Source organism: Catharus ustulatus, chromosome 6 (assembly GCF_009819885.2).
Source record: "Catharus ustulatus isolate bCatUst1 chromosome 6, bCatUst1.pri.v2, whole genome shotgun sequence".
Taxonomy (NCBI): Eukaryota; Metazoa; Chordata; class Aves; order Passeriformes; family Turdidae; genus Catharus; species Catharus ustulatus.
The window spans coordinates 48,122,498-48,147,344 of NC_046226.1; the positions used below are offsets into that span (position 1 = coordinate 48,122,498).

General features: G+C 48.0%; 1 protein-coding gene across 1 annotated transcript in view; it reads left to right on the forward strand.

The window, feature by feature from the left end:
* The window catches only part of CD81 (CD81 molecule), a 34,170-nt gene extending 11,081 nt beyond the window's left edge, over positions 1-23,089 (forward strand). The window contains exons 3-8 of the mRNA XM_033062870.2: positions 10,672-10,769; positions 14,009-14,083; positions 16,631-16,738; positions 17,301-17,396; positions 17,716-17,805; positions 18,878-23,089. Of these exons, the coding sequence (XP_032918761.1) occupies positions 10,672-10,769; positions 14,009-14,083; positions 16,631-16,738; positions 17,301-17,396; positions 17,716-17,805; positions 18,878-18,940 (530 nt within the window). The 3' untranslated portion in view covers positions 18,941-23,089. The remainder of the gene's footprint in view (positions 1-10,671; positions 10,770-14,008; positions 14,084-16,630; positions 16,739-17,300; positions 17,397-17,715; positions 17,806-18,877) is intronic.
* Positions 23,090-24,847: the final 1,758 nt, after the last annotated feature.

Genomic DNA, 24,847 nt, shown 5'->3' on the forward strand with positions numbered 1-24,847 from the left:
TTTCCAACACCCGCGAGCAGCCCATGATTTGAGGCTGGCTGTCTTTTAAAAGTTATATTCAGCAACAGATTGGCCTGGATTCCTTCTGGCAGCTGTAATTTCCATGCAGTAATAACAGCAGATCATTTCTTTCAGTTGCTGCCTCTCCCAGCCAGACCTCTGGAGTCTGAAGGCTGGGATTTCTTTTTGCTTCCCGCACCCCTGCTCCCCCCCACCTTTTCCTCTCTCCTGCAACTGATACTCCCTCCTTTTTCTTCTCTGGCATGCAGTATACTCATGCACACAATGTTCCTGCTCTTGGGAACGGGAACTTCATTGGGCTTGGCCTCCAGAGCTCTGTTGTTTTGTTTTTTTTCCCTTGCAAACCTCTTTTTGGTGTCTGGCACAGGGCGCTGGCCCCGGGATTTGTCAGGAGGCTTTTAAAGGCCAGCCAGGCTCTGCTGCGGTGCTGCAGGACAGGGGGAAGCAATAAACACTGTCGAAGGAGGAAAACTTCCATCATAGGGTGTGTCCTGAGAGAGAAGGGGAAGTAGGAAAGCAGGGATTTGTGTCTCCTGGTTTCTGTCTGGGTCCTTTCCCCTATCCCAAAGCTGGAGCTGCTTGTTAAAGGCTATTTCTCCAGGGTGTCTGTGTGTTATGGGAGAGGAAAAATATTGGATTTGAGGGCAACGGGGAAGTGGGAGAAAGAAGCAGTGGGGAACAGCGAAGTTACAGAGTACCAGTTACGATACTTGAGGCAGGAGCAGGAGGAGAGGAGCAGTCCTTGCCCTCAGCTCCCAGACTGGACCATCACAGCAGTCCCCAGGGCACAGGCAGCTGTTCCCCTGCTCGCCTTTCCAGCCCCAGGGAAGGGGCTCCTGTGGGCTGAGGTTTCCCACAAATGCTACCCCTCCTCCCCAGCACTTTGGCACTGCATGCACAAGTTGTCTTGTGGGCTGCCTTGAGAGGTTATTAAATGGGCCCTTGTTCATGGGCTTTTCCTCAGCACGACGTGCAAACCATCTGATCCCTTAACCACTTGTTGCAGTCTTGGCTTTTGACACTTCCATTTTGGCTCTGGATCCAATGCTCCAGCAAAGGCTTTAACTGCTGCAGCACCATAAAGACCAAGCAGTACCAGGGATGGGGATAGCTGGAGAACCTTAGTTCCATGCTTTCATAACTATGAAGGAAAGTACTTGTTCTTCATCTGAGCTTAGCTTGTGGTCTGATATGCACTTATTTGCTTTATTTGAAGTTCAGAAACCAAAATCCCTCTTGCTCTTGGGTAACACTGTCTGGAATGCTTTGTCTGCCTGGAGGCTGGGAAGATGTTGGTCACAAGGCCAAAAACATCATTCAGGATAGCTAGAGGTACGGATAAGTTGCTAACAGCTGGCTAATCACTTCTCAGATACTGGTCCTACACATAAAGTACCATTGAAAAAACGCAAACAAACAACAAAACTGTGATTCAGAGTGTTATGAGAGCCCGTAGAAGGCTGAGCTGGTCTCTCTCTGCACATACCAGTACAAATTGGAACAGTTCTGATCTCTCCACAATAAGTTAGTGCTGTGGTGTTCTGGTTTTAAGAGCATCTGGGGATCTTGATGAGGCAAGTGACCCTGGATTTGCTACTTTTGCCCTTTCTTGGTGGGATGACAGTGGAAGGAAAAAGGCAGGTTCCCCATCCTTCAAAGATTTGGTTGTGTGATGCCTGGAGATTGCTGTTGTGGATGAAACGCTTTGAGGAGGGCAGGAACAAAAACCCCAGCTCTTTCTTGTTTGCCTTAAATCCACACCTCAGGATTTCACACTTCCCCCTTGCTGGGCTGCCCTGTGTGCTGGGAGCATCCCTGAGTGCTGGTCCCTGCTGCTGCCCTTCCTGTGCTTCCCCTCAAGCTGCCTGCAAGGAATGGAGCACAGCGGCCGGACGGTCTCTGCTTCACTCTCTCCTCCCAGATCCAAAATAGGAAATCTGCCTCCAGCTGCTCACAGCAAGTGGCAGGGCAACATGACCTGTGGCTCTAATTAGCTCGGCCCTGGGAGCGGGGCCAGCCACGATGAGGAGTGCAAAAGCGTCCTGAGCTGGGGTGCGGTTTTCCACGCAGCTTTTGGGGTGTGGAAGGGCTTTGCTCTCCCCCTATCTAGGTTTTGTGTGTTTTGTTAGTGAATCCTCTGCTGGGCAGTGTCTCCCCCCTGGAGCATGGTGGCACAGGGGAGGAGTGTAAGGTTTTGGACAGGCATATGATAGTGGGGTGAACTTGGCCACGGAGGCTGCCGCCACTGCTGGCTCTCCCTGTGATCCTGTTGGGTGTCACTCTCCTGACAGAAAGGCAGGAGGGGTTTTTTTGATTTTTTTTTTTCCCTAGGTAATGTTTGTCCAGCTCCCAAGCCAGTCAGACAGCAAAGCCTGAGGGAGGCAGGTGGGGGACAGCTGGGGGCAGCCATGGTTTGGGACTGAGGTGGTGAATGTGCCTGCGAGTGCTGTGGGGTGTGGAAGGGACATCAGCTAACAGGAACACAGGCTTCCTCAAGAGGTGAATCAGACTGTCTCACCATCCTCCTTGGAACAAACACATCCAGGATAATGATTTCTGCCCTGGAAACAAGTTCAAGCTGCTTTTCACGCAGACTGGTCTAGAATAAATGGGCCAGAAAGCACAGGGAGGCTTTGAAGTCTTTCTTACAAATGAGTACATATCTGAGTTGAACTGCAGCTGCTCACAAGCTTTCATGGGTGTCTTCAGGATTTTGGAAGTCCTGTCATGAGGTTTTGCTGGTCTCAGGGAAATCTGACCCTTGCAGAGAGGAGGGACTGCTAAGTGGCAGTGCATAGGAAGGATGGGGACATCTCTCTGAGTTTCCCCAGGTTTGCCCATTGTCCTTACAGCACATGGGGATGCCTTGGCCACTCTTGCCATGGGTCCCAGATGTGACCAGCAGTGCAGAACATCCCAGCCTGGCACCCAGACAGACTTGTGTTGGCTGGGTGGTTGTGGAGGAACTATTCCTTCTATCCATAATTTAATTAACCTTTTTAGCTAATATAGCTCTGTTAGCCTTTTCAGGACTGCCTTGGATGAAAAGCAGTGATTTCTGGGAGGTTTTCATTGCAGAGGGGACTCAGCAGAGCTCCAGTGTGTTGCAAAGGGTCTAGAGGACAGCAGTGCTACAATGGCTGTGGACTTACCATGAGCAATGAGAAGGTTTTGGTTTCTGTTCCCACTTCCATCCTTGTTCCCATCCCTCTGAAAAATATTAGGGATCTTCTAGAGGTGGTACCAACTTCCATACATCGTGGGGGTTAGACTCAACAGCACATCTTTTGCTGGACATGTTGGGAAAGGGCAAGAGAAGAGCCTTTGGTCTGTAGGTTCTGTAATAAAGTCAGAAACCACCTTCAGTCTTGGCATGAGGTGCTGCAGGGATCCCTGTGGATGCACACAGATGGTTCAGGACTGGTTTCTTCTCTCACCCATTCGTGCTCTACTTGGTCAAGGCTCCCTGTGTCAGAGATTTTCCACCAGACACATGAGCTGTGGCCAGGCTTGCGTGCTTGGCAGTGGAAACCAAGGTTTGCTTTTGGCCTTGAACCACACCGAGCAAAATGGATTATTTAAAAAATGATATATGTGGATTTTTAAAAATAGAAGTACATGCATTTTTCTGTCTTGGAAATAAACTTACTTACAGTTAAGGACAATTTAATTATCTAGTCCCTTAAAGGAAAAACAAAAAAATAAAAGCTGAGTTTTGCTTGTTCTATATTTTCTTCTAATCACCATCAGATCAACTTCTTCAATAACACTGGAATTATTTTTAAAATAGTAGCTTTAAGGCAAAACACATTTTTAGTACTTTCTGGCTTACACCATGTATCTGACAGCACAGGGGTTTTTTTTGTATTCTTATCGCAGAAGTCAATTTCTCTTAAGAAAGCAACATGTTATTGCATTGCATTTCCATTTAATTGTAATTCATTCTATCTTGGTCACGACCAACCCCTGTGCTTCATTTACTCTGCAGACTAAAACTGGTTATGTCTTTAAAAATAGATCGGTACCATCAAGTTATTTTGGGTTCAGATCTATCCAACTACAACTAATGTAGTTGTTGTTTTCTTTTGTCCCCTCCTATTGACTTTGCTGCCCTGGACCTGTGCCAGAGGTGGCTCCTTGCTCTTCAGAGCTGTTTAAACTTGTACCTTTGACAGTTTTCCTTAGAAAACCTGCACCGTGTTTGGAAGCATGCAAAACCTACAAGGAATCCTCCAGTGGGATTTGTGCTCTTTTCATGGGTGAGATCCCAGGGCACATAGAAATGCCCAGAAGTGCTGCAGGCTGGGGCAGCAGAGGATGGGCCAGCATATTCCAGCCTGGCTCTCCTGTGCTGTGCCACCACTGTCCATCCATCCTCCCATCCCGGAGATGTGCCACAGACTTCCTCCCAGCTTTTGCAGGTGTGCTGAATTTACAGAACTTGAGTCTCTTTCCAGTGTTTCTTGGGCAGGCAAAGGAGAAGAAATGTGGTTGTAGCATCTGTGTGGAGTGGATTTGGGTACAAGTGTGTGCACAGGAGGACGTTCTTTGGGGCTTTCCCCACCACCCCTTTGTTTTTGTGACAGAGGGGTGCTCGTGGCTTCTTCTTGCCTTGTTCTTGCAAATGAGGGCAGCATGTCCAGGCTTTCATCTCCCCGTGAGAGCTCTCCATGCTTTGTGACCCTGTTGCTCCATCTGGAAATCATTAGCAGCTACAGAGCAGCAATGTTTTCCTTGGGAAAGGGGGTGGAGAGGAGTGGAGGGGCTTCCCACTTGTCATCTTCCAGCAAACCCTCTCTTTTTCCAGCCCCCCTCTTTCTCACCCCACTCTGAAGAAAGCTCTGCTGGGCCAGTTCCACCAGGCAACTGGACAAAAATGCCTGGGAGACCCTGCTTTGCTGGCTGGCTCACACAGACATCTTTTTCCTACCTCAGCCCTGCCCTGGAGGGACTTTCCACTCTCTGCCTGTGTCTTGCCCCCAAGCTGCCAGGAAGAACATCACAGTCATTTCTTTGGCTGCTGGGAAGGGTGTTCTCCCACAGTGTGTGGTGTGGGGTAGGAGGGAGTCTCCCTGCCATTGTCTGATGGTCCCACCCTTCCCTACAGCAGCAGTGGTGATGAGCTTGGAGAAGTTCAGCATCTCCAGGCCAGGAGCAGCAGCAGGGTGGCACTGAAGCCTCCCTCCCTTCCTCAGAGGCTTGCAAAACTCTTGGATGTGCCGAGTCTCCCCTGTTGAGAGAACAAACCTCTCTCCTTCGTCTGTTCTCAGCCCCTTTTTAAAGCACATCCCATGGGGAGGGCAGGCACAGCTTGGAGAGCTGCCTGGCCTTCCCAGGAGCCATGGTGTCATGCTGGGGGCGGATTTCTTGTTTGATTTCTTTTTTGTCTTTTGGAAATATTGCCATGGTGACCTGAGGGCTTCCATTTAGCCTAATGAGTTAAGGATACTGGGAGAGGATTGAAATGAGGGGAGAAGTAGGGTGCTGTTCAGGAATGCCCATGCCTGGAGCTGCACAGCATCTCTGATGGGCATGGTGGGGCATGGGAGGAGAGCTAGCCAGGGCTGGCCTGCTCCCTGCTTGTTTTAGAGGGACGCTCCTGTGCTTGTTCCTTCTTTTATTTGTTTTTTCATCGTGTCCTTTTTTTTAAGACTGTTTATTTCTTCTTGTTTTCTTTATTTCTCAGCAGGTGCAGGACATGGGTTTTACAACCCTGCAGGCACCAGCTATGCTGTTTTGGTGCCAAAGCAAGTACTGAATACTGCCTTTTTTGCTCCCTTCCCTGCTCCCAGAACTATCTGGCTTGCAGGTAAAGGGCCCTGCATGGAGGCATCATCTGCTTGAACTAGGAGCTAAGCTGGCCTCTTGGCTGCTGTTTTTTCCTCTTTCCAGCTTGCATCAAACCAAGAGTAGTGCTCAATTACTATCAGTTTCCTGGCTCTGATGTTTCGGGGCTTTCCTAAAGCTTTACAGGATCTCTGCAGCCTACAGCAGCACATGCCCTAGTTGTATTGGGGAAAGAGGGGTGGTGTTTGGTTCACTACTGCTGCTTTTTCTGATCATCATGTCTGGATCATGATGCTCTGGAGGGAGGAGACCGTGTCATGGTTCCTGTGCTCCTGCTTTGAATTCAGATGAGGCGGTGAAGCTAACAGTGGTTGGTCTCTCTCCTAAAGCTTTCTGCTCTAAGGCTCCGTCTCAAAAGGAGGTAGAGGACTCCAGGCAGTATTGGCACCACTCCTGTGACTTCTCCAGCTCCAGGGTTATAGGTCCTGAGGCCCACAGCTTGCTTTGGTGTGTGGCAGTTGTAGCAATCTTTTTTGCTGCTGCCTTTTCAGAGAACCACGCCATGGGGTTAAAAATCACAGCGTAGTGCTGCTTGAGGATGCCTTGGTACCATGAACACCTGTACATGATTTGCTCACTGTACCTGTTGCTGCAGCTCCAGCTGTTCCCAGGGTTATGCGCTGCTGCTGTGTGAGGGGGCAGCATGGCTGCAGGCACTGCAGACTGCAGTTTATACCTCTGTCGTTTTAATTTTTGTTTATGGCAAACAGCGCTGCTTGTTGTAAAACCCCAGAGAAAGCTGCAAAAAAAATGAGCTGGGAAATGGCATGTGAAAGGCAGATGGAGCCTTGCTCATGCCAAATTGTGCCAGTCCGGGTGGAGCCCTGAAGGAGCAAATGCCATTTTAGTGAGGAGTTCCTCACCCAGGAGAGGATTTTAGGGGTTAACCAGGCTCTGATGTTTACACAGAGGAGGGGGAGGCTTGTGAGGAGTCTCCTCTGACTTTGAGGAGGATAATGTGTCATTCAGGATGGGGATGACAGGTGCCTTGCTCACAGACATGGAGCCCAAAACCACACTAGGCGTCATCGTCCCCGTGTGCCAGGAATGAAAGCTAAGATGTGTCAGGCTGCTTTCTGGGAAAAGGGCTTGGTCGTTCCAGTCTGTGCTGTGATTGCTGTGAAATAGTCCCCCAGCTGCCTGGCACCCAGGCTGAAAGTGGAGACCCCCCCAGCAGCCCCATTCCTTCAGGGGAAGGATGGGTGTGGGAAAACAAACACCACTCAAAGCGTGTGGTTGGGCGCTTGGATTGCCTTCCTTTGCTTTCTCAGCCTTCAGCACGGCATTTTTTGTGGAGAAACACCACTGGCATTCCTTGTACGAGATGCTATTGTTGCAGTAGATAGTTTGTGCTTGTTTTTAAATAAACTCCAGCGCAGAGTCCTGCTCTGCTGCCTCCCAGGAGAGGCTGTCGTGCTCTGGCTCTCGGTAACAAAAGGCAACTCCATAACAGCCGCTTGTTTGTGCCTGGGAATGAAGCTGGCCTTTATTCCAAAAGCCTTCCAGGGTTTTTTTTTTTGTGGTTTGCTGAGCTCAGGCCAGTCATGGCTGCCCTCTCCCCTGGCTGGCTGTGCATTCCTGCTGCTCCCACCGCACCGGTCGCATCCGCTGGGCTCCAGTCAGGAAGCTGCATGTGGTGCACATCTTCTTCCCTCCCCTCCTTTCCTTCTCGCTGTTTCCTCACTTGGTCGTGGTGCTGGCTCTGGCAAGGAGCTGGTGAAGTCCTCTCTCTGACGAGAGCAGGGGAAGGCACTTGACAGTTCAAGGTCTGCACGGCCTGCTGGGGTGGGAGTTCAGCAGGTCAGGATTGGTTTTGTTTTTTTGAAGCTGCCAGAAATCCCAGCAAGAAGCAAGTACAGAGGTCACTGGAAAACTTCTCTTAAACAGCAAATGTCTGTGTTTCCTCTTAGTCTCCTCCATCAGTTGAGGGTCTCACTGTGCTTTCATTTCCTAGTTTTCAGAGAAAAACTTTCCTAGCCACCAGTGGGTCCTGTGTTTTCCTGATGATCTCAATATCTGAAAAACATCTTGTACAGTAAAAGCAATAATTTACTGGAAAAACCTCCCCAGGGACACAATATCCCAAGTCCCTGGGGACGCCCTATCACTGGAGGTTTTCAAGGTATAATTGGGCAGGGTTCTGCATAACCTTTCCTAAGGTTCCCAATCTCACAAAAGGTTGGACCAGGTGATCATTTGAACCTGGGCTGCTCTAAGACTCTGATCTCCTGGCACTATATTTGTTCAGCCCAGAAGGTGCCTTCAGTGTTTATTTTGAAAAAATTGAGAACAAAACCTTCTGTCTGTGGTGACCTGGTTGTTGGGGTCCCAGCATCATGCTGCTTGGTCTTCAAATGTGCTGCATCTGCTTGTTACCCATACACTGGGGTGGCTAGCATGAATAGTGACTTGTCAGATGTGGAAATTACTTGTCCCTAGCACAGTTTTGTTTTCTTTCTACTGTCCTAATGGGAGAAGAAGTCAGAAACTGCTGCCCTCGGGGATAAGGAAAGTTGATTTTCTGATTTGTGATGAAGATTTGTCAGTTGAACTACCCAGCACTTAGAAGAGAAAAATCTGCCGTGGTTTGGGCTGAAAACCCAGCTGGTACAAGCTGGAGTGGCGAGGGCTGGTTCCTGGGCATTAGCAGCTTCGGGTGACAGTGAGCAGACAGCTTTTTGGGACACCAGCACTGGTATGCTGTTCTTCGTGAGACAGCAGTTATGCAGCGTCCGACAGTCTCCGTCAGTCTCTCCGGGTTGGCAGGTGTCCAGCAGACAGCCTTCACTGTACAGGGTTTATTAATGCCTTCCCACCACCTCCAAGCCCTTTGGGGCCCCTCTGTCCTGCACACAGCCCAGCCCACTGTTTGGCATGCTGTCTCCCTGCCCAGCTGCTCCAGCCCATGTTATCTCAACCACAGAACCACCTCCCCGCAGGCAGGCCTCAGAACTTCATCTGCCCGCCTGTCCTGGGAGGATTCTTCTGCTAGCTTTTCCTTTCTTTGCACACCTTCACCTCAGGAGGTGTCTCATCCCCACATGGGGAGCTTTTCTCCTGTTTTGGTGACTCCTGGGCTGCTGACACCCGTTCAGAGCCCATCAAGGAGGTGCCACTCGTGCCTCCAGCCCCGCGGCTGGCGGTGTTGCCGCAAGGATGTCGGTGTCTCCGGCCACAGCTCCCGCCAGGTTTTGTGAAGAGGGGCTTCCTGCAGGGTCAGCCTGCTCCATTGTGGCACTTCCCTTGCAGCTGGCTTCCTCCCTCGTGCAGTGCCTAAAAATAGTGAGCACGGTGCTGCTGAGAAACACCGGAGAGTGCCGGAGCCACTGGGGCGGCGTTTCCGTCGCTGGCCAGGTCAGCCCTTGCATCGGGCTGGTGCTTTGGGCATGCTGCTGGTCACTTTTGTTCCAAAGAGGGAAGAAGTGGGAGCCAGAGTCCAGCCTTTCCCAAGTTTGAAGAATCTGTAAAGGAATATTAAAGGAGTGGAGACCATTATTGCGTGTCTGGTGTTCTGGAGAAGGGTTTACTTCGCTGGAGTCTGCTGTCACTGCATGGCCTTTCGACTTTGCACTTTAATTATCAGAAGATTGTTTAAAAACTACAGAGATTAGAAAAACGTTACACATGACAAGCATGTACAAACAGTTTTAATCTTGAACTCTGTTTATATGTTAGGGCTGTTCCTAAAGGAGGGCTGACAGTCTGATTAATAACTATAAAACATTTTCACTCATAGCAGAAGAAAACATTTCATTGATGTCTCCCAAGCACTAGTAAGGTTCACTGTGTTACATCTGGGATGTCCCATGTTCTTCTATCCTCATCGTGTTTCTTTTTTTTCTTCACTGTCCGTTAGAAATAGTGACTGCAGTCTTACCTGATTTGCGATTTTTTGCATGTGTCAAATTGCTTTTGAATGGGAAATAAGAGTAGTAGAACCACAATAGAGAATATTAGTTAACCAAAAATGCACTAAATATAAGGGATACACCAGCAGAAAACTGTGTCAAATTTAACTGAGCTGGTGGTGTTTGGCTGAGTAATCACTATGGCTTCACCAGTCTCGTGGTTGGTGAGACCATGGTGATTAGTCACGGCAGCAGACTTGGGTCTTGAGCTAAGCTCTTGTTTCCTGAATGAATAAACTTTTATTCCTCTGTTTTCTGAACCACTCCCAGTGCCTCATTTCAAGCTTTGAACTAGTTATGGTGCAAGTTGCCTGTGCAAATTCAATAAGTCAAAGTAAAAAATGTTGTATTCTCTGTGAAAGAACCTATAACAAAAAAAAAAAAAGGAGTCAGATTTTGTGTGAAATTCTTAAGCAGTACTTCCCCCTTGGTTTTGTGGTTCATCTGCCTTTAAAATGTTAGCCAGATAAATATTTGTATGATGTTTAATATAAATAAACCATGTGCCTTACTATTTATTTTACAGGATATGCTAACTAATCATTTTCATCTCTGCTTAAATATTTAAACCAGCATGCCAAGGGAACTCCCTGCTACAGTTCTGAGGATGCTGTAGAGTCCTTATCCTGCCTCCTGCATCCTCTGCCTAGTGCTTTTCGTTTCCTCCCATTTCAGAGGTGATGGAGTTATTAAAGCTCCAGTGTTGGCAGTTTTAAACACTTTGAGACCCAACTCATGTACATGTTGTGTTCTGCTGTGTCTGCTGCCATCTCTCCTCACACCTCCTCAGCCTTAATTCTGCACACCCGGGAGCCAGAATATCCAGCCAGGCTGGACAGGGTGCTGCTGGACAAAGCTGTGCAGTAACGTGTGTGCCTCTCACTTTGCCCTGCAGGAATCTACATCCTGATTGCAGTGGGAGCTGTCATGATGTTCGTGGGATTCCTGGGATGCTACGGCGCTATTCAGGAGTCTCAGTGTCTTCTGGGAACGGTAAGAGACACAGCTTTGGAAGCCACTTGGCACCCTGATTTCCCTGCTGGATGGCATGTGGCTGTGCTTCCCTTGCTGGGGGCTTTTCCAGCAAGCAGGGCTGGGAGGATGTGTGAGCATGGAGGTGGGAGCTAGGTGAGCTCTGCAAGGAGCAAGGCAGTGCTGTGTGGCTCAGGGTGACTCTGCCCAGCCTGTGGAGCTCTGCTCTGTGCTGCAGTGTCCTGCCTGTGCCTGGCTGCAGGGCAGAAGGGGTGAGATCAGCAGGATCCATAGAGACTTTTTCTCTGTTATATGTGATCCCCCACCTTGCTTTTATCCCCCATGGTCTGGCTGTCCTACCAAGCACCCACTAAACCCCCTTTCTTACCTGATGTCCCCTACAGCATCCCTTCTCACTCTGTTTCAAGGCTGCCTGTAGCAATTCTAATTCTTCTAAGGAATAATCTACTATTTTTATCTGTTTTAATGAGGAAACAGCAAAGACTTTCCATAATTTCTTAGTGAGAACATCTAGGTACATCCTGGAAAATCCATTGCTGGAGTGCTACAGGCGTCCTTGATGTGAGGCAGCAGCTCAGGATTACTGGCACAGGATGAACTTAATTGGATAAACTGTAGCCACACCAAAAGCCTTTACTTTGGGATCAAGGGAGACCCATTTGTTTAAAGCAAGTTCTCACATGTGGTTCAGTTTAAACTTGATGCATAAAAAATAAAACTGGAAGGGTAAAACATATTTTTTTATTTTTTTAATTCAAATGAGTTTGCAGCACTTGGCTGGAGGATTCTTGGTGGCGGTGTAGCAGCTCATGGGTGTGGGCTCAGCTGGGACAGAGGGAAACAGAGCTGCTTCCCTTCACTCTTGCAGATAATTTCACCTCTGGTTGCTGCTGATTCCCAATAATAAGGGGATGCTTCTCCCCAGTGTTGATAAAGCACTTCTGCACTTAGTGGATAGGAGCTCCAGTAGGAGGTTGCAGGCATTATCCTGCTCCTGGGAACGCAAGGAGCCTGCACACAAATCTGACAGGAGTTGCTGGAGCACAGTCTGGCAACTTTGGATTTTTATTTTGGTTTTTTTACATACCCTGAGCTACCCCTCACTCCCTGCTGAAGTCAGAGGATTAGAAGGGCAGATGGTACAACGTACCCGAGGTCTGACAGGGAAACCGGCTGCTCTGGCTGAAATTAGCAGCTCTAGCTGCTGTGCACTGCCTGTGTTTGCTCACACCTTGGCTTGCCAAGAAAAGTCTGGAGATGCCACATGAGGACATTTTCTGCTGGCCAAGGCTCCCACTGTGTTCCAAGGACGTTTCCAGGCAGCATCCTCAGGGTGTTTTAGGGAAGCAGCCATGCTCCCCTTTCCTCCACCTAGCTGAGGGAGTCACTCTGGGCTTACTGCAAAAGGCAAAAGTACCAGCAAGCTCTGTGCTTTTAAAATCCTGTGCCAAAGGGGGCATGGAAGCTGAGCAGCAGCACCTATGGAAGACAGGAGGGAGCCACTTGGCAAGGAGCAGGCTCTGCTCCCTGAAAAGGGGCTGGGACACAGCTGTCTGCCCAGGAGCACCACTATGTTCCATGGCATCAAGCTGCATCTCCTGCTGTTCTGCAGCCAACTTACAGAGGAACTGAATCTGCAGGAAGTTGCACCTCCAAATCTGGGGTAAATGAACCATCCTTCACTGAAGGGTAACTCCTGCAAGAGTGAGCCCTAGTGCTTAGCCAGACTTAGAGTGGCATTGCACCCACAGTTCAGGGTGATGTGAGTCCTTCAAAGATGTTCCTACAAAATTAGGCATAGATAGATGTTTTCATAGGAGTTGATTGTTCAGGAACTGGACAAGGATGTTGGAAGTTCTTTCCTGCTGTCAGGTTAATAGTCTTGTTTCCATTTTGCTGATAACCCTTCGCTTTTGCATGTGAGAGCCAGGTCATGGCATCATTTTGGAAACTCCTGTTTCCTCTGTTGTTGCAGAAAATGTCCTGAATGTGTTTTGAACAGAGACTGCTCAGGAACCAGCAGGGACTGTTTTCCCACCCTATACTGTAATTTTGTCTTTCCTTGACTGCATTCACCTCTTTTGCTTCTTGACTTCCGTGGCAACTTCTCCCACTTTGGGGCTTTTCCCAGGAAGAAGTCACTGAGTGATGCTGTCACAGAGGTGATGTTGGCTGCATATGGAGCATGCCTCTCTGTGCTTTCTTATGTGACCCTGCTGTATGAATTTACAGCTTCCCACTCCCAGTTCAACTGACCAACCATCACAATGTGTTCCTGCAATCTGAACAAAAAGGGGAGATGGCAGGGAGGACTGCTGGAATTGCACAAACAGGGTGGGACTGTGGGAAAACGGCAGTGTTCGTATTTATGCAAAAAACTGCAGTAGCCTTGCAGGGCTGTGGATGCCAGAGAGCTGGCCATAAATCACACCCTGACACCCCTAGCTCCTCAGCAGCTGAAATGTGCTTTTAACCCTGCACTGGCAATTCCAGTCCTCAGTGTTGTTATGACCTCGTGTTAGAAAGATGAGACACATTCTTCTTCATGCAGTGAAAAAAAGGTCCTGGTTTATTTTCACCTCCCATTAGATAGAATTTTACAAACATACTGTGCCTATTTCTGATCAGTCAGTAACTGGTTGTTAGCCCTTGGATGGGTCAGTTCACCAGAGGTGTCTACGTGCTGGCTAGTGTCTCTTGTTTGCTTTTTTATCTTCAGCTTATCCAGAGAGTTTACACAGGTGCCTTTAACAGTCACAGTCTTAGGATTCTTTCTGCAGGAAATAAGCCCTTTTCCACCATTACAGGATTCCATTCTCAGGAAAGGCTGACAGGTTTTCTCACAGGTACACATGCTCAGGTTAGAGTCCAGTCTGTGAAGCCTTACAGGCCTGCTGTTCAGCCACCACACCTTGGAGCATTTTTGGCACAGCAGAAACCTCGTCTGGATGGTCCTGCAGGTGTATGAAGTAGAGCAATGTGTCTTGTGGTACACAGGGCATCTTCATCCCTGCCAGTCCCTTTGTGGGAAAGGTTTTGCTAATCCCTGCTCAACAATGTGGGCATGGGGTGGTGTATGGTGAGTTACAGGGAAATGTGTTTGGGCTCAGTGCATGTATGAGACAGAAAATGGTTTGAAGTCAGATGACACCGTGCTCTGATTTGTCAGTGCTCCATACCTCTCCCCACCTAATTGCTGCAGATGTGTTAAGGATCCCTCTCTTGATTTGTCTTTGCAGTTCTTCACTTGCCTGGTGATCCTGTTTGCCTGCGAAGTTGCGGCTGGAATTTGGGGTTTTGTCAACAAAGACCAAGTAAGACTCTAAAACCTTTGTTTGTGGGAGTGGGAGGCTGGGGCAGAACCACAGCAGATCCCAGCCTGAGCTGTTTTGCTCACAAACTGCTCCCAGACTGAGTAATGGGGACTTGGATTGGAGGGAGTGTGACCTGGGCAGGACACCTCACTCCTCCTGGCCAGGCTGATGAACTTTAAATGTGAGCACTTGAGGGTAGCAGCTGCCCCTTAGGGTATGTAGTGCGATGTCTCGAATAAAAATAGCCTGTCTCCTCGGGTCTCCTCCCTGCTGCCACGCTGCCAGTCACAGAGGGAGCCGATTCATGCATGAAGTTGTGAAGGAAAACCATCTGCACGTCCTCAGTGCCAGGGAACAAAGAGCAAACCCAGCCACTGGTGCCAAAGGGTGGGAATGCTGTACAGGGACAGCCTGCATTAACGGGATGGCTTGGTGCTTCCTGCTCTTCTCCAGTATCACATAACCTGCTTCAGGCCACCTGCCTGCCAGCACTGGGCTTGCTGTGACCCATATGCTGTGCACACGTGAGGGGTGCAAGTCCTGTGTCTGTCCCAGGCACCCTGCTAGGGACTGCTCAGGTAAGGTGTCCTGGCTGGAGGAGCTGAACTGAAGGGTAGAAGTGAAAATTGCAACTTCTCACCTTCTGTTTCTGCTCCCCTTCCCTTCACTGTGTCACATGTGCTCACAGACACACAGGTTTGGTGTTGAAATGCAGCACTGCCCGTGTATGGGCACCAGGGGTTTGGAAGTTTGGAGAACTTCATGTGCTCAAAGCCAAGGTTACACTCTCTGGCAGAGTAGGAAATGTGTTTACTTTCCTAAGAGATGTTAGCCAGCTGTGTAAGTAGGTGTTCAGCTTTCTCATGCATGTGAGCATGCAGGCTCAGCCTGAATGGGAACACCCTTGTAGTCATTCAGGAGAGAGCATGACTTCACTGGAATAAACTCTTCTGTGGCTAAACATATTATTATGCAGGCAGGGTGCTGTTTCCTAGCAACTTTAGTGAACTAATTAACCTTTGCAGAGGGGCTGTGCCTCCTGCAGATGTTAGTTTGTGAATCCAAAGAAGAGTCCAAGATGTGCAACTGCTACCGACAGCAAAAAAAAAAGGGAAGGCTGAGTAAGGAGGGACCCCACAGCTGTTGTGTCCCATCCTGGGGAGAAAGCCCTTGGTCACTAGAGCATAAAGCTGAGAAATGTAGGATTTCCTAATACAGAAATGATGACCTCAGCCCCTAAAATTAATTTTGCAGTTTAAAATGAAGGGTGGCAGTCTGTTGGCATCAGCTAGTTCTGCAGCCTTGATGATGAATGGGCTATTTTGAAGTCCCTGCTCACAAGGCAGGCTTGCTTCTCCCTGCCTTGCTTGGGAGCAGCACAGGCTGGGAGGGAAGCACTGAATGATCCCAGCCTTTGAGAGATGCTTCCAGAAGGGACCCTTTTTCACAAAGCTGAAGGCAGTCTCTCTCTCAGCTTGCCTTCTTGGAGATGCTGTAGATTCAGAAAGGGGAGGCAATAAATAGGTTTTTTAAAAATGTTTTTATTTTATGTACCAGAATGAAATGGTTTGGAGAATATCATCCTCCAAAGCAAACTTTTTTGAGTAGTGATGAAGGAGTTCTGGGATAATTAGTTGAAATCATGCATCATCTTGCTGCAGTTTCTTTTTTCGTATGCTAATCCAGCCTGTGCTGCCAAGAGCAGATGTTCTAGAAAGTATTTTCCCTTTCTTGCTTTTATGTTTTTCTTTTGCTTTTCTTGCATGGCCTTCTTTCATCTCTCTCTCTCTCAAATTACTGAAGAGTGTTAGAGGAGAAGTCACAAGGGCAGTTCCCCTAAAAGTTAGGAGATTTTTGCACTGTGGAGCAGGCCCTCATGGTGGCTGGAGTTCACCAGCCAGGTGGCAGGGTTAGAGTATGGATAAGGTGTCTCACATAACCACTTACAGGACAGCAGCGTCCATAGGGACACAGCCAGGGTTTTAAATCCATCTAAATGCACCTAAGCTGCCTGACCCAGATGAGCTGCCTCACAAGGCTTTAGTGTGAAATCTCTCCCAAATTCCTGCCATCCTCTCTGAGCCATTCAGTAAGCCAAGGTGCCCATATTTACAGACTTGCCTATGCACCTCACCTCCTCCTCACTTCCCCAGCATGTCCAGCCTCTGCAGCCTCAGTGAGAAATGTGCTGCCTGCCTGCTTTGTCCATGTGTGGTTCAAAGTGAGCCATTTCTGCATTCCTGAGCCCAGCAGCTCATCCACGTGGGCTGAAGGCTGTCTCAACTTGTGGCTCACCCTCCAGGCCTTGGCTGTCTTTATCTCCCAGAGAGAGCCTGTGGAGCCCTTGGATAGTGTTGGCTGGTGGATGGGTTCTTAATGTTTGTGACAGCTGAAGAGGCTGGAGCCTTATGAAAGACAGGCCTTTTGTCATGTGCAAACAAATGCAGTCCAAGTGCCATTAGAGGGATGTGTCCTTCCGGCACATCTGCTGGATAGGTTTTCTCTTCCCCTGTGGCTCAAAGGGAGTTTTTGCTGTGTGTTTCCTAGATAGCCAAAGACGTGAAGCAGTTCTACGATCAAGCGCTTCAGCAGGCGCTCATGGGAGAACCAGATGCAAACAACGCCAAAGCTGTAGTGAAGACCTTTCATGAAACGGTAAGATGGTGGTGGTTATGCTGGAGAATTAACAGTGGAGCTCAGGAAAATGGATGGGAAAAGCAGAGTCTAAAGCAGATGATGCTGTGTGCAAGTCTTAGCTATCAGGTTTGCGGTTCTTACATGTTAAGAAGCAGAATTGTGCTCTCTTCAGTATTCTCTCCGTCACATGGCTGGAAAGTCTGGATCAAACTCTGATTAAGTTGCCTTTCATTTACCTCAGCACTCCTGATTTAAGTAAGATTCAGTGGAAGAAAAATGTAGCTCTGAGGAATTAATCCTGATACTTGGTCCATTCAGCAGGAAACACAATCCCTGGAGAGAGTTGGGTTCACTCTCCTCCAGCAGATCTGTCTGGGACTGTTGTAGGAAACAGCTGAATTGCATGGAAAGAAAAAAGTTATTTTGGTGACTTACTTCCCACCCTTGTTTCCCCCTCCAAGATGCATCCTCAATCTTGGGTGGCTTCAAGAATGTGTAGTTTTGGGGAGAGCATTGCATAAGTGTTTGCTGCCTGCTAATGTTGGCTTTTTATCATTTATTTTTTCCCCTCTCCATGTAGCTGGACTGCTGTGGTTCCGATATTTTAACATCGACTTTCACTCCTGTGTGGAGGGAAGACCTCTGCCGAAAGGACGCCTCAAAAATCCCTTTTGCGGTAGGCGCAGCAGCTTTCGGTCAGCACAGCTGCTTCAGGAAATCTTGGCTGCCAAGGAAATTTGAGGAATTAATGGGAAATAGATAAAGGGTATAGGTTTCATTTATTTGGGGGTGGTGTAGAAGGATGTTAAAGATTCCCCTTTGGCTCTTCCTTTGCTGTTCCTGCTTGAGGGGGCTGACCGGTGCAGAGGGGTGAAGTCTGGCTGGAAGTCCTGGGGACATAAGTGGGGCTAGGGGGAAGCTGACCTGCCTTACTTGGTGCTGGGGGTGGATGAGGGGAAAGCAGGCCGTCTGACTGGTGTGCCTCTCTGCCTCAGAACGCGAACTGCCACAAAAAAATTGATGAGCTCTTCTCCGGGAAGCTCTACCTGATCGGTATCGCTGCCGTCGTGGTTGCTGTGATCATGGTAAGTGTGACAAGGCAAAAAGCCACCTTGGGGCACCCTGCTCCTCTTCCAGCTGGGCTGGATCTATCCCTCTCTGGATGTCCCTGCAACTCAGCATGCAGCACCAGCCCAATGCACCACAGAGCTCTGGAACATGGCGAGACCAAGGGCTTCATCATCCCTCTGGGGAGTCAGGATGTTAGGGGAGGCACCTGGCAAGCTCAGTAGAGCAGGAGCACCTGCAAGCCCAGCCAAAAGGGCAGAGCACCACTGAAACCTCCTCTAAAACCACTTGTTCTACAGGCTGCCGTGTTTTGTTGCTGGGGTCTGCAGTGAGAAGGGATTTGCTTGCTTTACTATGTTGGGTTTGCTCCCTAGTGAGGGCTGAGTGCTGTGGGGGTGCAACGTGGCATCTGTGCAAAGGCTGGGCTCTGGTGCTGGAGGGATCTCGAGGCATTTTCTGTGTAGCTGGCAGCCAAAAAGCTTGTCAGGTACCACCACTGCTGCCAGTGAGAGATGGCAGGACAATGCCTTATCTCCAGTTGGCCAACTCCATATGAAAACAGCAACAAAGACAGCATTCCTGCCTTTAACTCTGGCGTGAGAGTATTAATGTGGATGAGGTGTTGCATACAGGTAAAACCTTATAAAAGAAAGGCCTGATAAAATCAGGCCTTGCTCAGCTGAGTTAACAGCTAGCATGATACGTTCCCATGAGAAAGAATCACAAGAATGAGAATCAGTTTGCATAACAATCTATTCTTGTAAGAAGGCAGTTTGCATCTGTGAAAAATAAAGTCTATCCCATGAGAATACCCAAAGAAAAAATGTAAACACCTGTGTAAAAAGAGAATCTTAGCGTTGTACACACATAAGCACCTTCTAACCAATGAATTGAGTAGCAGGAAAGTTACCAACTAATTGGAGTTAAACAGATCTTTGAAAACTGTATAAAAAGGCGTTAAGGTGGGGCTTTTGCCGCTTTGAAGCCCTTTGTTATTTGCTGGTAATGTTACAGTGGGGGACCTTGGGATGGGGGGAGCTCTGCATCGTGCTGGTGTTGCCTCACTGTTGCCCCTGTGTCTCTGAACAGATCTTTGAGATGATCCTGAGCATGGTGCTGTGCTGTGGCATAAGGAACAGCTCCGTCTACTGAGCCGTGAGAGCCGGGCAGGGGAAGGGGGGAGCAGGGCGGACAGCGCTAGAGGGGACCCCAAGTGCCACCGAGTGACCAGGAGACATTTCAACAACAGACAAAGAAAATTATGTATATAAATGCTTCCAATATTACCGTACCGTACTTATCATTTTTATTTTTAAGTACTTTTTTTTTTTTTTAAATAAATAAAACTTTCCCGTATCTTTGTGGCTGAATTAGTTACACATCAGTTTTGTGTGATGGGAAAGCTGCTGTAGCAGGAGATCAAGTCCTTCCTCCCCCCTCCCCACTCCCAATAACTCAGAAGTAATATTGGTGGAAGATGTGGGGGGGAGAAGGGTGCAGCCTGGTCTCAGAAAACTTTGCCTTGGTTTTACCAACTTTTTTAATTGGATGCTGAAGCAGAATTTAGTAATCTTGTTAATTTGTACTCATCTTTTCTAACCATCACCCCAGCTCCCTGATCTTTCCAAGCTGTAGGGAAGCCTGGCTGACTGTCCCAAGCCTGGGACAGAGGAGGGGTAAGGATACATCCTCCATTGCCTGGGTGCAATGTATCCCAGGGGAAACAGGCATTGTTCCTCTCCAGCCTGTTTCCATTTCTAGGTCAGTCCTTAACAGAAGCATGATGAAACTTTTTTACTCTCTAATGAGTAAAAATGTTTTTTGGTTTTGTGATTTTTTTTTTTTCTTGGGGCTATAACTTTATAAATTGGCTCAGTTCCATTGATTCATTGCATTAAAAGGTCAGTGGCTGGGGGTGAATTTCAGTCCCAGTTTTTCGAATATAACAAACTGAAAATTAAATTACTTTTTTAATGTCCTTCAGTATTTCATTACAGACATATGATTCAAGGAGAATCTAGTTCTATATCAAGTTTCCACTGTTAAGCTACTGCTCACATAGAAATGGTATTGGAAAAAGAAGAAAACATTAAAAAAAAATCCTTGATTTTAGAAATCTTGCTTTTATATACTGCAGGATAATGCTTGGGTGTTCCCAGCCATATCTGTACATGCTTAAAATTTCATCTTGGCATCACTCTCTTGTTCAGTGAAATTATTCTTAATTATAGCATATTGTCACACACTGTAATATTGCTCAGAAATTGTCATAATCTGATTATGAAAAAAAAGGGTTATTTTTAGGACCTTCTAGTTATATTAACAGCAGATCAGCTTATAAAATCAAGGTAATTTAGCATGTTAGATTGCACCAGTTGAAACACATTCTTGTGATCTGGTAACTTTGGTTATCACTTTGATGTCTGTGGCTTCTTTTATATGCCACTCTGTCACCATGTAGATAGAGGGGGAGAGTGACCCAGGAGCTATGTAATAAAATCAGAGTGTCACTAAAAAGATGATCTATATGTATAGTTCTATAGATATATATTTTTAAGCAAAGCCTTTTCCTTAGCCGTATGGGCACTTGAGCTGGAAATTATAGTATCTCTCAGCTCTTTTGCCACCTTGAAGGAGGTAAGGGGAGGAGTTTAAATTAGTGATCACTTTCCCCACTTCAGGAGTATTTCTGTTTCTTAAAGTACTTCATTCTCCCCCTTTGTCACAACAAAGAGCTTCAGTTCTGATAGGGAGGGAGACCTGTGATCATCAATAATTTTAAACTAATACCTTGTCCACTGCACGTGGCTGTCATGGCTGTTACCACTACAGGACAGAAGATTCCTGCACTGGGGCAAATGGATCCATTCAGAAGTTTTTTTCTTCCCTTCTACTTCCCCCTTTCCTCTTCCTGCCTGTTAGTATATAGGGCCTTTAAAAAGTATATAGGTAAATATATATAGATATATATATATATATCAAGTTGTGCTGGGTAAAGAGGAGGAAGTGCTTCAACAGATTTTCATATTGAGGGCTTGGACAAGAAAAGATTCAGCCTTAGAAATAGCCTTAAAGCAACACTGCCCTGAATGTCCACGTTGTGCACATTGAGAATGAGACGAGGTTTTGCAGTAGGCAACCCCTTCCCCTGCTCCCCAGCGTAGCTCCTTCAGGTCATCTACTCTGTTATGTGGCCATGTGTATATGCATCATCCAAGCATGTGTGTTTACATCTATGTGCATCAGGATTGTCAGCATACAGAATGGATGTGTAACTTGCCACCTTTTTTTGTTGACTGTTGGTAAATGTGTATAAATATGCCATTAAGCATTTCAATTCTGTTTTCTTTTCCTTATACCGTATTTTTGATATTGTTCAGTATTCAGTTGATGCTGTGTACATAGCTGGAGCTCTGTTTGAAGACAGACTGGGTCTCGATGCAGGTCAGGTGTGTCCTCAGACATTGTATTTTAAGGTTTGAGTTGTCCCAGGCAGGAGCAATTGGGAGAAAGTGGTACTTGGAGAGGGAATCTGAGAGCTGTGAGAGGAGGAAGAGCGAGAAGTTCGCTCAGACTGTGTCCCACAGGGGTTTCAATTCACCCTCTGGCTCATTTCAGAGGTGGCTTGCCATTGGGGAGAGTTCCAGAGGCAGCTTCCTGGGTCATCTCATGTTTCTGTGGCTGCTGCAGGAAAGGTGCTCAAGGAGGGGAACAGCTAGAGAAGGGTCATGAGAGCAGGGACAGAAGGATGTTTGCAGTGAGGACGATGCTTTCTTTAGTTACCAGCAGAGTCCCCACACTTGATGGGTTGGTTCTCAGCTGGAGGAGTCAGCCCTGGGAGAACAGGGACAGAGGAACCATCATACTTAAGAACAATGAAGTAGTTGAGAAACCCTCCCTAAAAAAAACCTACCCACTTGGGTCTCCTGTGAAGCTGGACCTGAATTAACACAAACTAGAAAGGGAGCTGTGAAGGGCTGAGGGGACTCATCCCATTGCAAGCCCTCATCCAAAAGCCACAGGGCTCTTCTGCCAGTTGGTCAGTCCCAAAGTTGGCTGAGGCTAAGGGGGAAAACCCACTAGGCAGGACCCCTGCTCTGCCCCAGCGCCTCTCCTGCATACCTGCGCCTTTCTGTGTGCAACACGGCACCCTGTACTGCTCCTCTCTGCACCCCTAGGGAAGGAAAGGATGGAATTGCAGGCTGTAAATACAAACCCCTCCCTCTCCATGGAAGCATCCCTCCTGGGGCTGAGAAAATGGCTGTGAGTTGAGGTGGGGATGAGGAGTGTCAACTGTCCAGGTCTGAGTTCAAAGACCGCATCGAAAGGTCAAACAGAGCCGCTGACAGCTTAACTGAATGCTTGGGATTTTTTCATACTGTGGAGCATGCCACAAAGCAGTGTGTTTTAACTTCTTTCTGCCTTTTTTTTAAAGAAATGAAACAAAAATCAATTTAATAAACATTTCTCATAGTGTGCATAGTGTGATGAACTGCTGCAATTTTACAACCAGTTAACCTTAACACCAGGATGCTTTGTGAACCAGGCTTTGACAGCATGGGTTTTTACAGCCTCTGGGAGGGGGCCTGCAGGCAGGCTGGTATACATCCAGACTGGTGCTGAGGGAAGGCAAAAAAGGAAGGCAAAGAAGTGGTGGCTGCTGCAGTTGTGCCCCCCCTCAAGGAAAGGGGGGCACAGCTGTAGGGGAGCTAATGTGGATTGCAGAAAGAATGACTGTGCTGGAATTTGGCCGGGAAAGGGGGAGGGTGTGGTGGCAGTCCTGCACACGCTCCAGGGGCTCCTCCTAAAGTGACCAAAAATGGCCCAAAATGCCCTGTGCTGCCACCTGGACAGGGACTGGGCTGGTTTGCCTTTTGTGGATGCTCTGGTGACACCACCATTGCTGCTCCCACCTGTCCCTCCGCACCATCAGACGAAAACCAGGCTGAGAGCAAGGTGGGAGGCCAGTGCTGTGATCCCTCAGCTACCTGCCTTCCCCTGCCCTGTCCTGGACCTTGTGCTGTGTTGGAATGTCCTGTGGTGGCTGCCAGCCCTTGCCGTGGTGGTACAGAGAGGGAGGGGATGCGGGGTGAGGGGCAGCAAGCAGGGAGCTTGCTGCTGCTGCAAGGAAAGGCAAGCCCTGCTCCCAGCCGCTGTGCCTGTGCTGCGAGATCATGTCCATCTGTTGTTCTTTCACTTGTTTACCTGAATGTTAATGGAGTCGGACATAATGACTTCTGGAAAGAAAAAAAAAAAAAAGTGATATTTAAAAACAAATAAACGAAAAAAGAAACAAAGCGATTCCCCCTTGTTAGTGGATTCTTAATGATGCGTTGTCAGATCTTGTTTCCTTCCATCGTGTACTGATTTCTGCCATGTCTTCCAAGGGAACAGGCTTGTCTCATGCTTGTATTCAAGCAAAATTTGGGCTGCAGGGAAGACCGTCCTCAGATGACCCTCTAGGTGGTTTCCCAGGAATGTGATGCTCTTTGCTTCATGCCTTAAAACGTTTGGATTGTGACACTGCATTGTTGCTCCAGATGGGGATAAAATTATACCAACCCTCTGGAGCTAGGATTAAGCTGATGTGAGTCACTGTCAGACCCAGGCTGGTGTTTGAGGGGGAGAAACAATAGTGGAGCCTAACTGGAAAAGCGCAGCATGTATTTGGCATCCAGGGTGTGTGCCTTGGGACCTCAGCCTGGAATTATAGCTGGGATCTCAAACCTTCCCTGGCTAAATGCAGTCCCCTCTGTTTGCACTTCGGGTCTGAGTATGAGCATTGATGTGCTTGAAACAGATGGGCTGAATGCGATACTGGGAGAGAGCTGGGTAAAACAGGCCCCTTTAAGGTTGTGTGGAGATATGGGTTATCCTTGGAAAACAGCAGTCCTGCCTTGTCAGAGCACGTGAAGCCACGTGGATAACTGACTGTGAGGGGAAGGGTGGATGGAGTGCTTGCAGCTTGTTTGTGCTCAGAATGCACAGACAACCCTGGCTTACACTTCTCTTTAACATTATTCTCCAGAGTTCTGAAGGATCTGGAAAGTCACTGGAGACCTTACTGTGGAATTCCACTGCTCAGGAATGTGACTGTGGAATTTCTTTTTTTTTTCCTTCTGAAACAAGATTTTTCAGGAATTAAAAATACAAGCATGAATTTTTCTAAACTAGACCATGCCAGGATTTTTTCCAGTGGAAATTCTTTTCCTCCTCCCTCCCAAACTGGTTAATTTTTTTTTTTGTAAAAACCTCCTAGGGTGTTTCTAATGAGAAGTTTTGGAGGTATTTTTTTGCTTTGGTGAGCTCTGTTTCGTAAGCTTTTTCCAGGCTGTTTGTTTTCTAAGTAGCAATAAGCCTAATTGTCTTGTACTAAGACAGCTGTGATTAACATGCATAAATTGCTTATGCCATTCCCTAATCAGAGGTTGTCAAAGCTGTAACCAAGAGCTGCAATATTCTCCCAGGAGGGAGTAAATCCAGCCAGCTCTCCCATGCCAGAGGTGTTTATGGTGGAGGTTTCTGCCGAGGAAAGCACCCTCACTGCTGGATGTGGCTGCACCCTGCTCTGCCAGCTCTGCTTGCAGGATGAAGGATGTGTTTAGTGGCTGTGCTCCCATTCCTGCTCTGAACCACTGTTTCCTTTGCTGGGCATGACAGCACGGCCCTTCCAGTTAGGGCAGGAAAAAAGGAGACTATTTCAACAATCTTATTCACTGCCGGGGCTGTGGGAGGGCTGGGAGCTGTGGCTGCACCAAGGAGCCGGCAACAGTGGAATTACAGTCCCGAGGGAGGAAACCAGTGGCTGCTGAAGGGGACAGGGAAACAATTACCTACCTGAGCAGCTCTGGATTAAGTGGTAGATACAGGCTGGACCCCCAAGTCCCACAGGTGCACCTGAACTAGGTAGAGGCTGCATATTTTTCCTGACCACTCCTCAGTTTCAGCCTGGGGAGCATCACATTGCCTTGCACAGGGATAACCTAAGCTGTGGGAAGCAGAAGCGCTGTTCGGTGCGACCCCTTCAGCTGACCTCTGGCAGCCTGATGCTTTCATTTC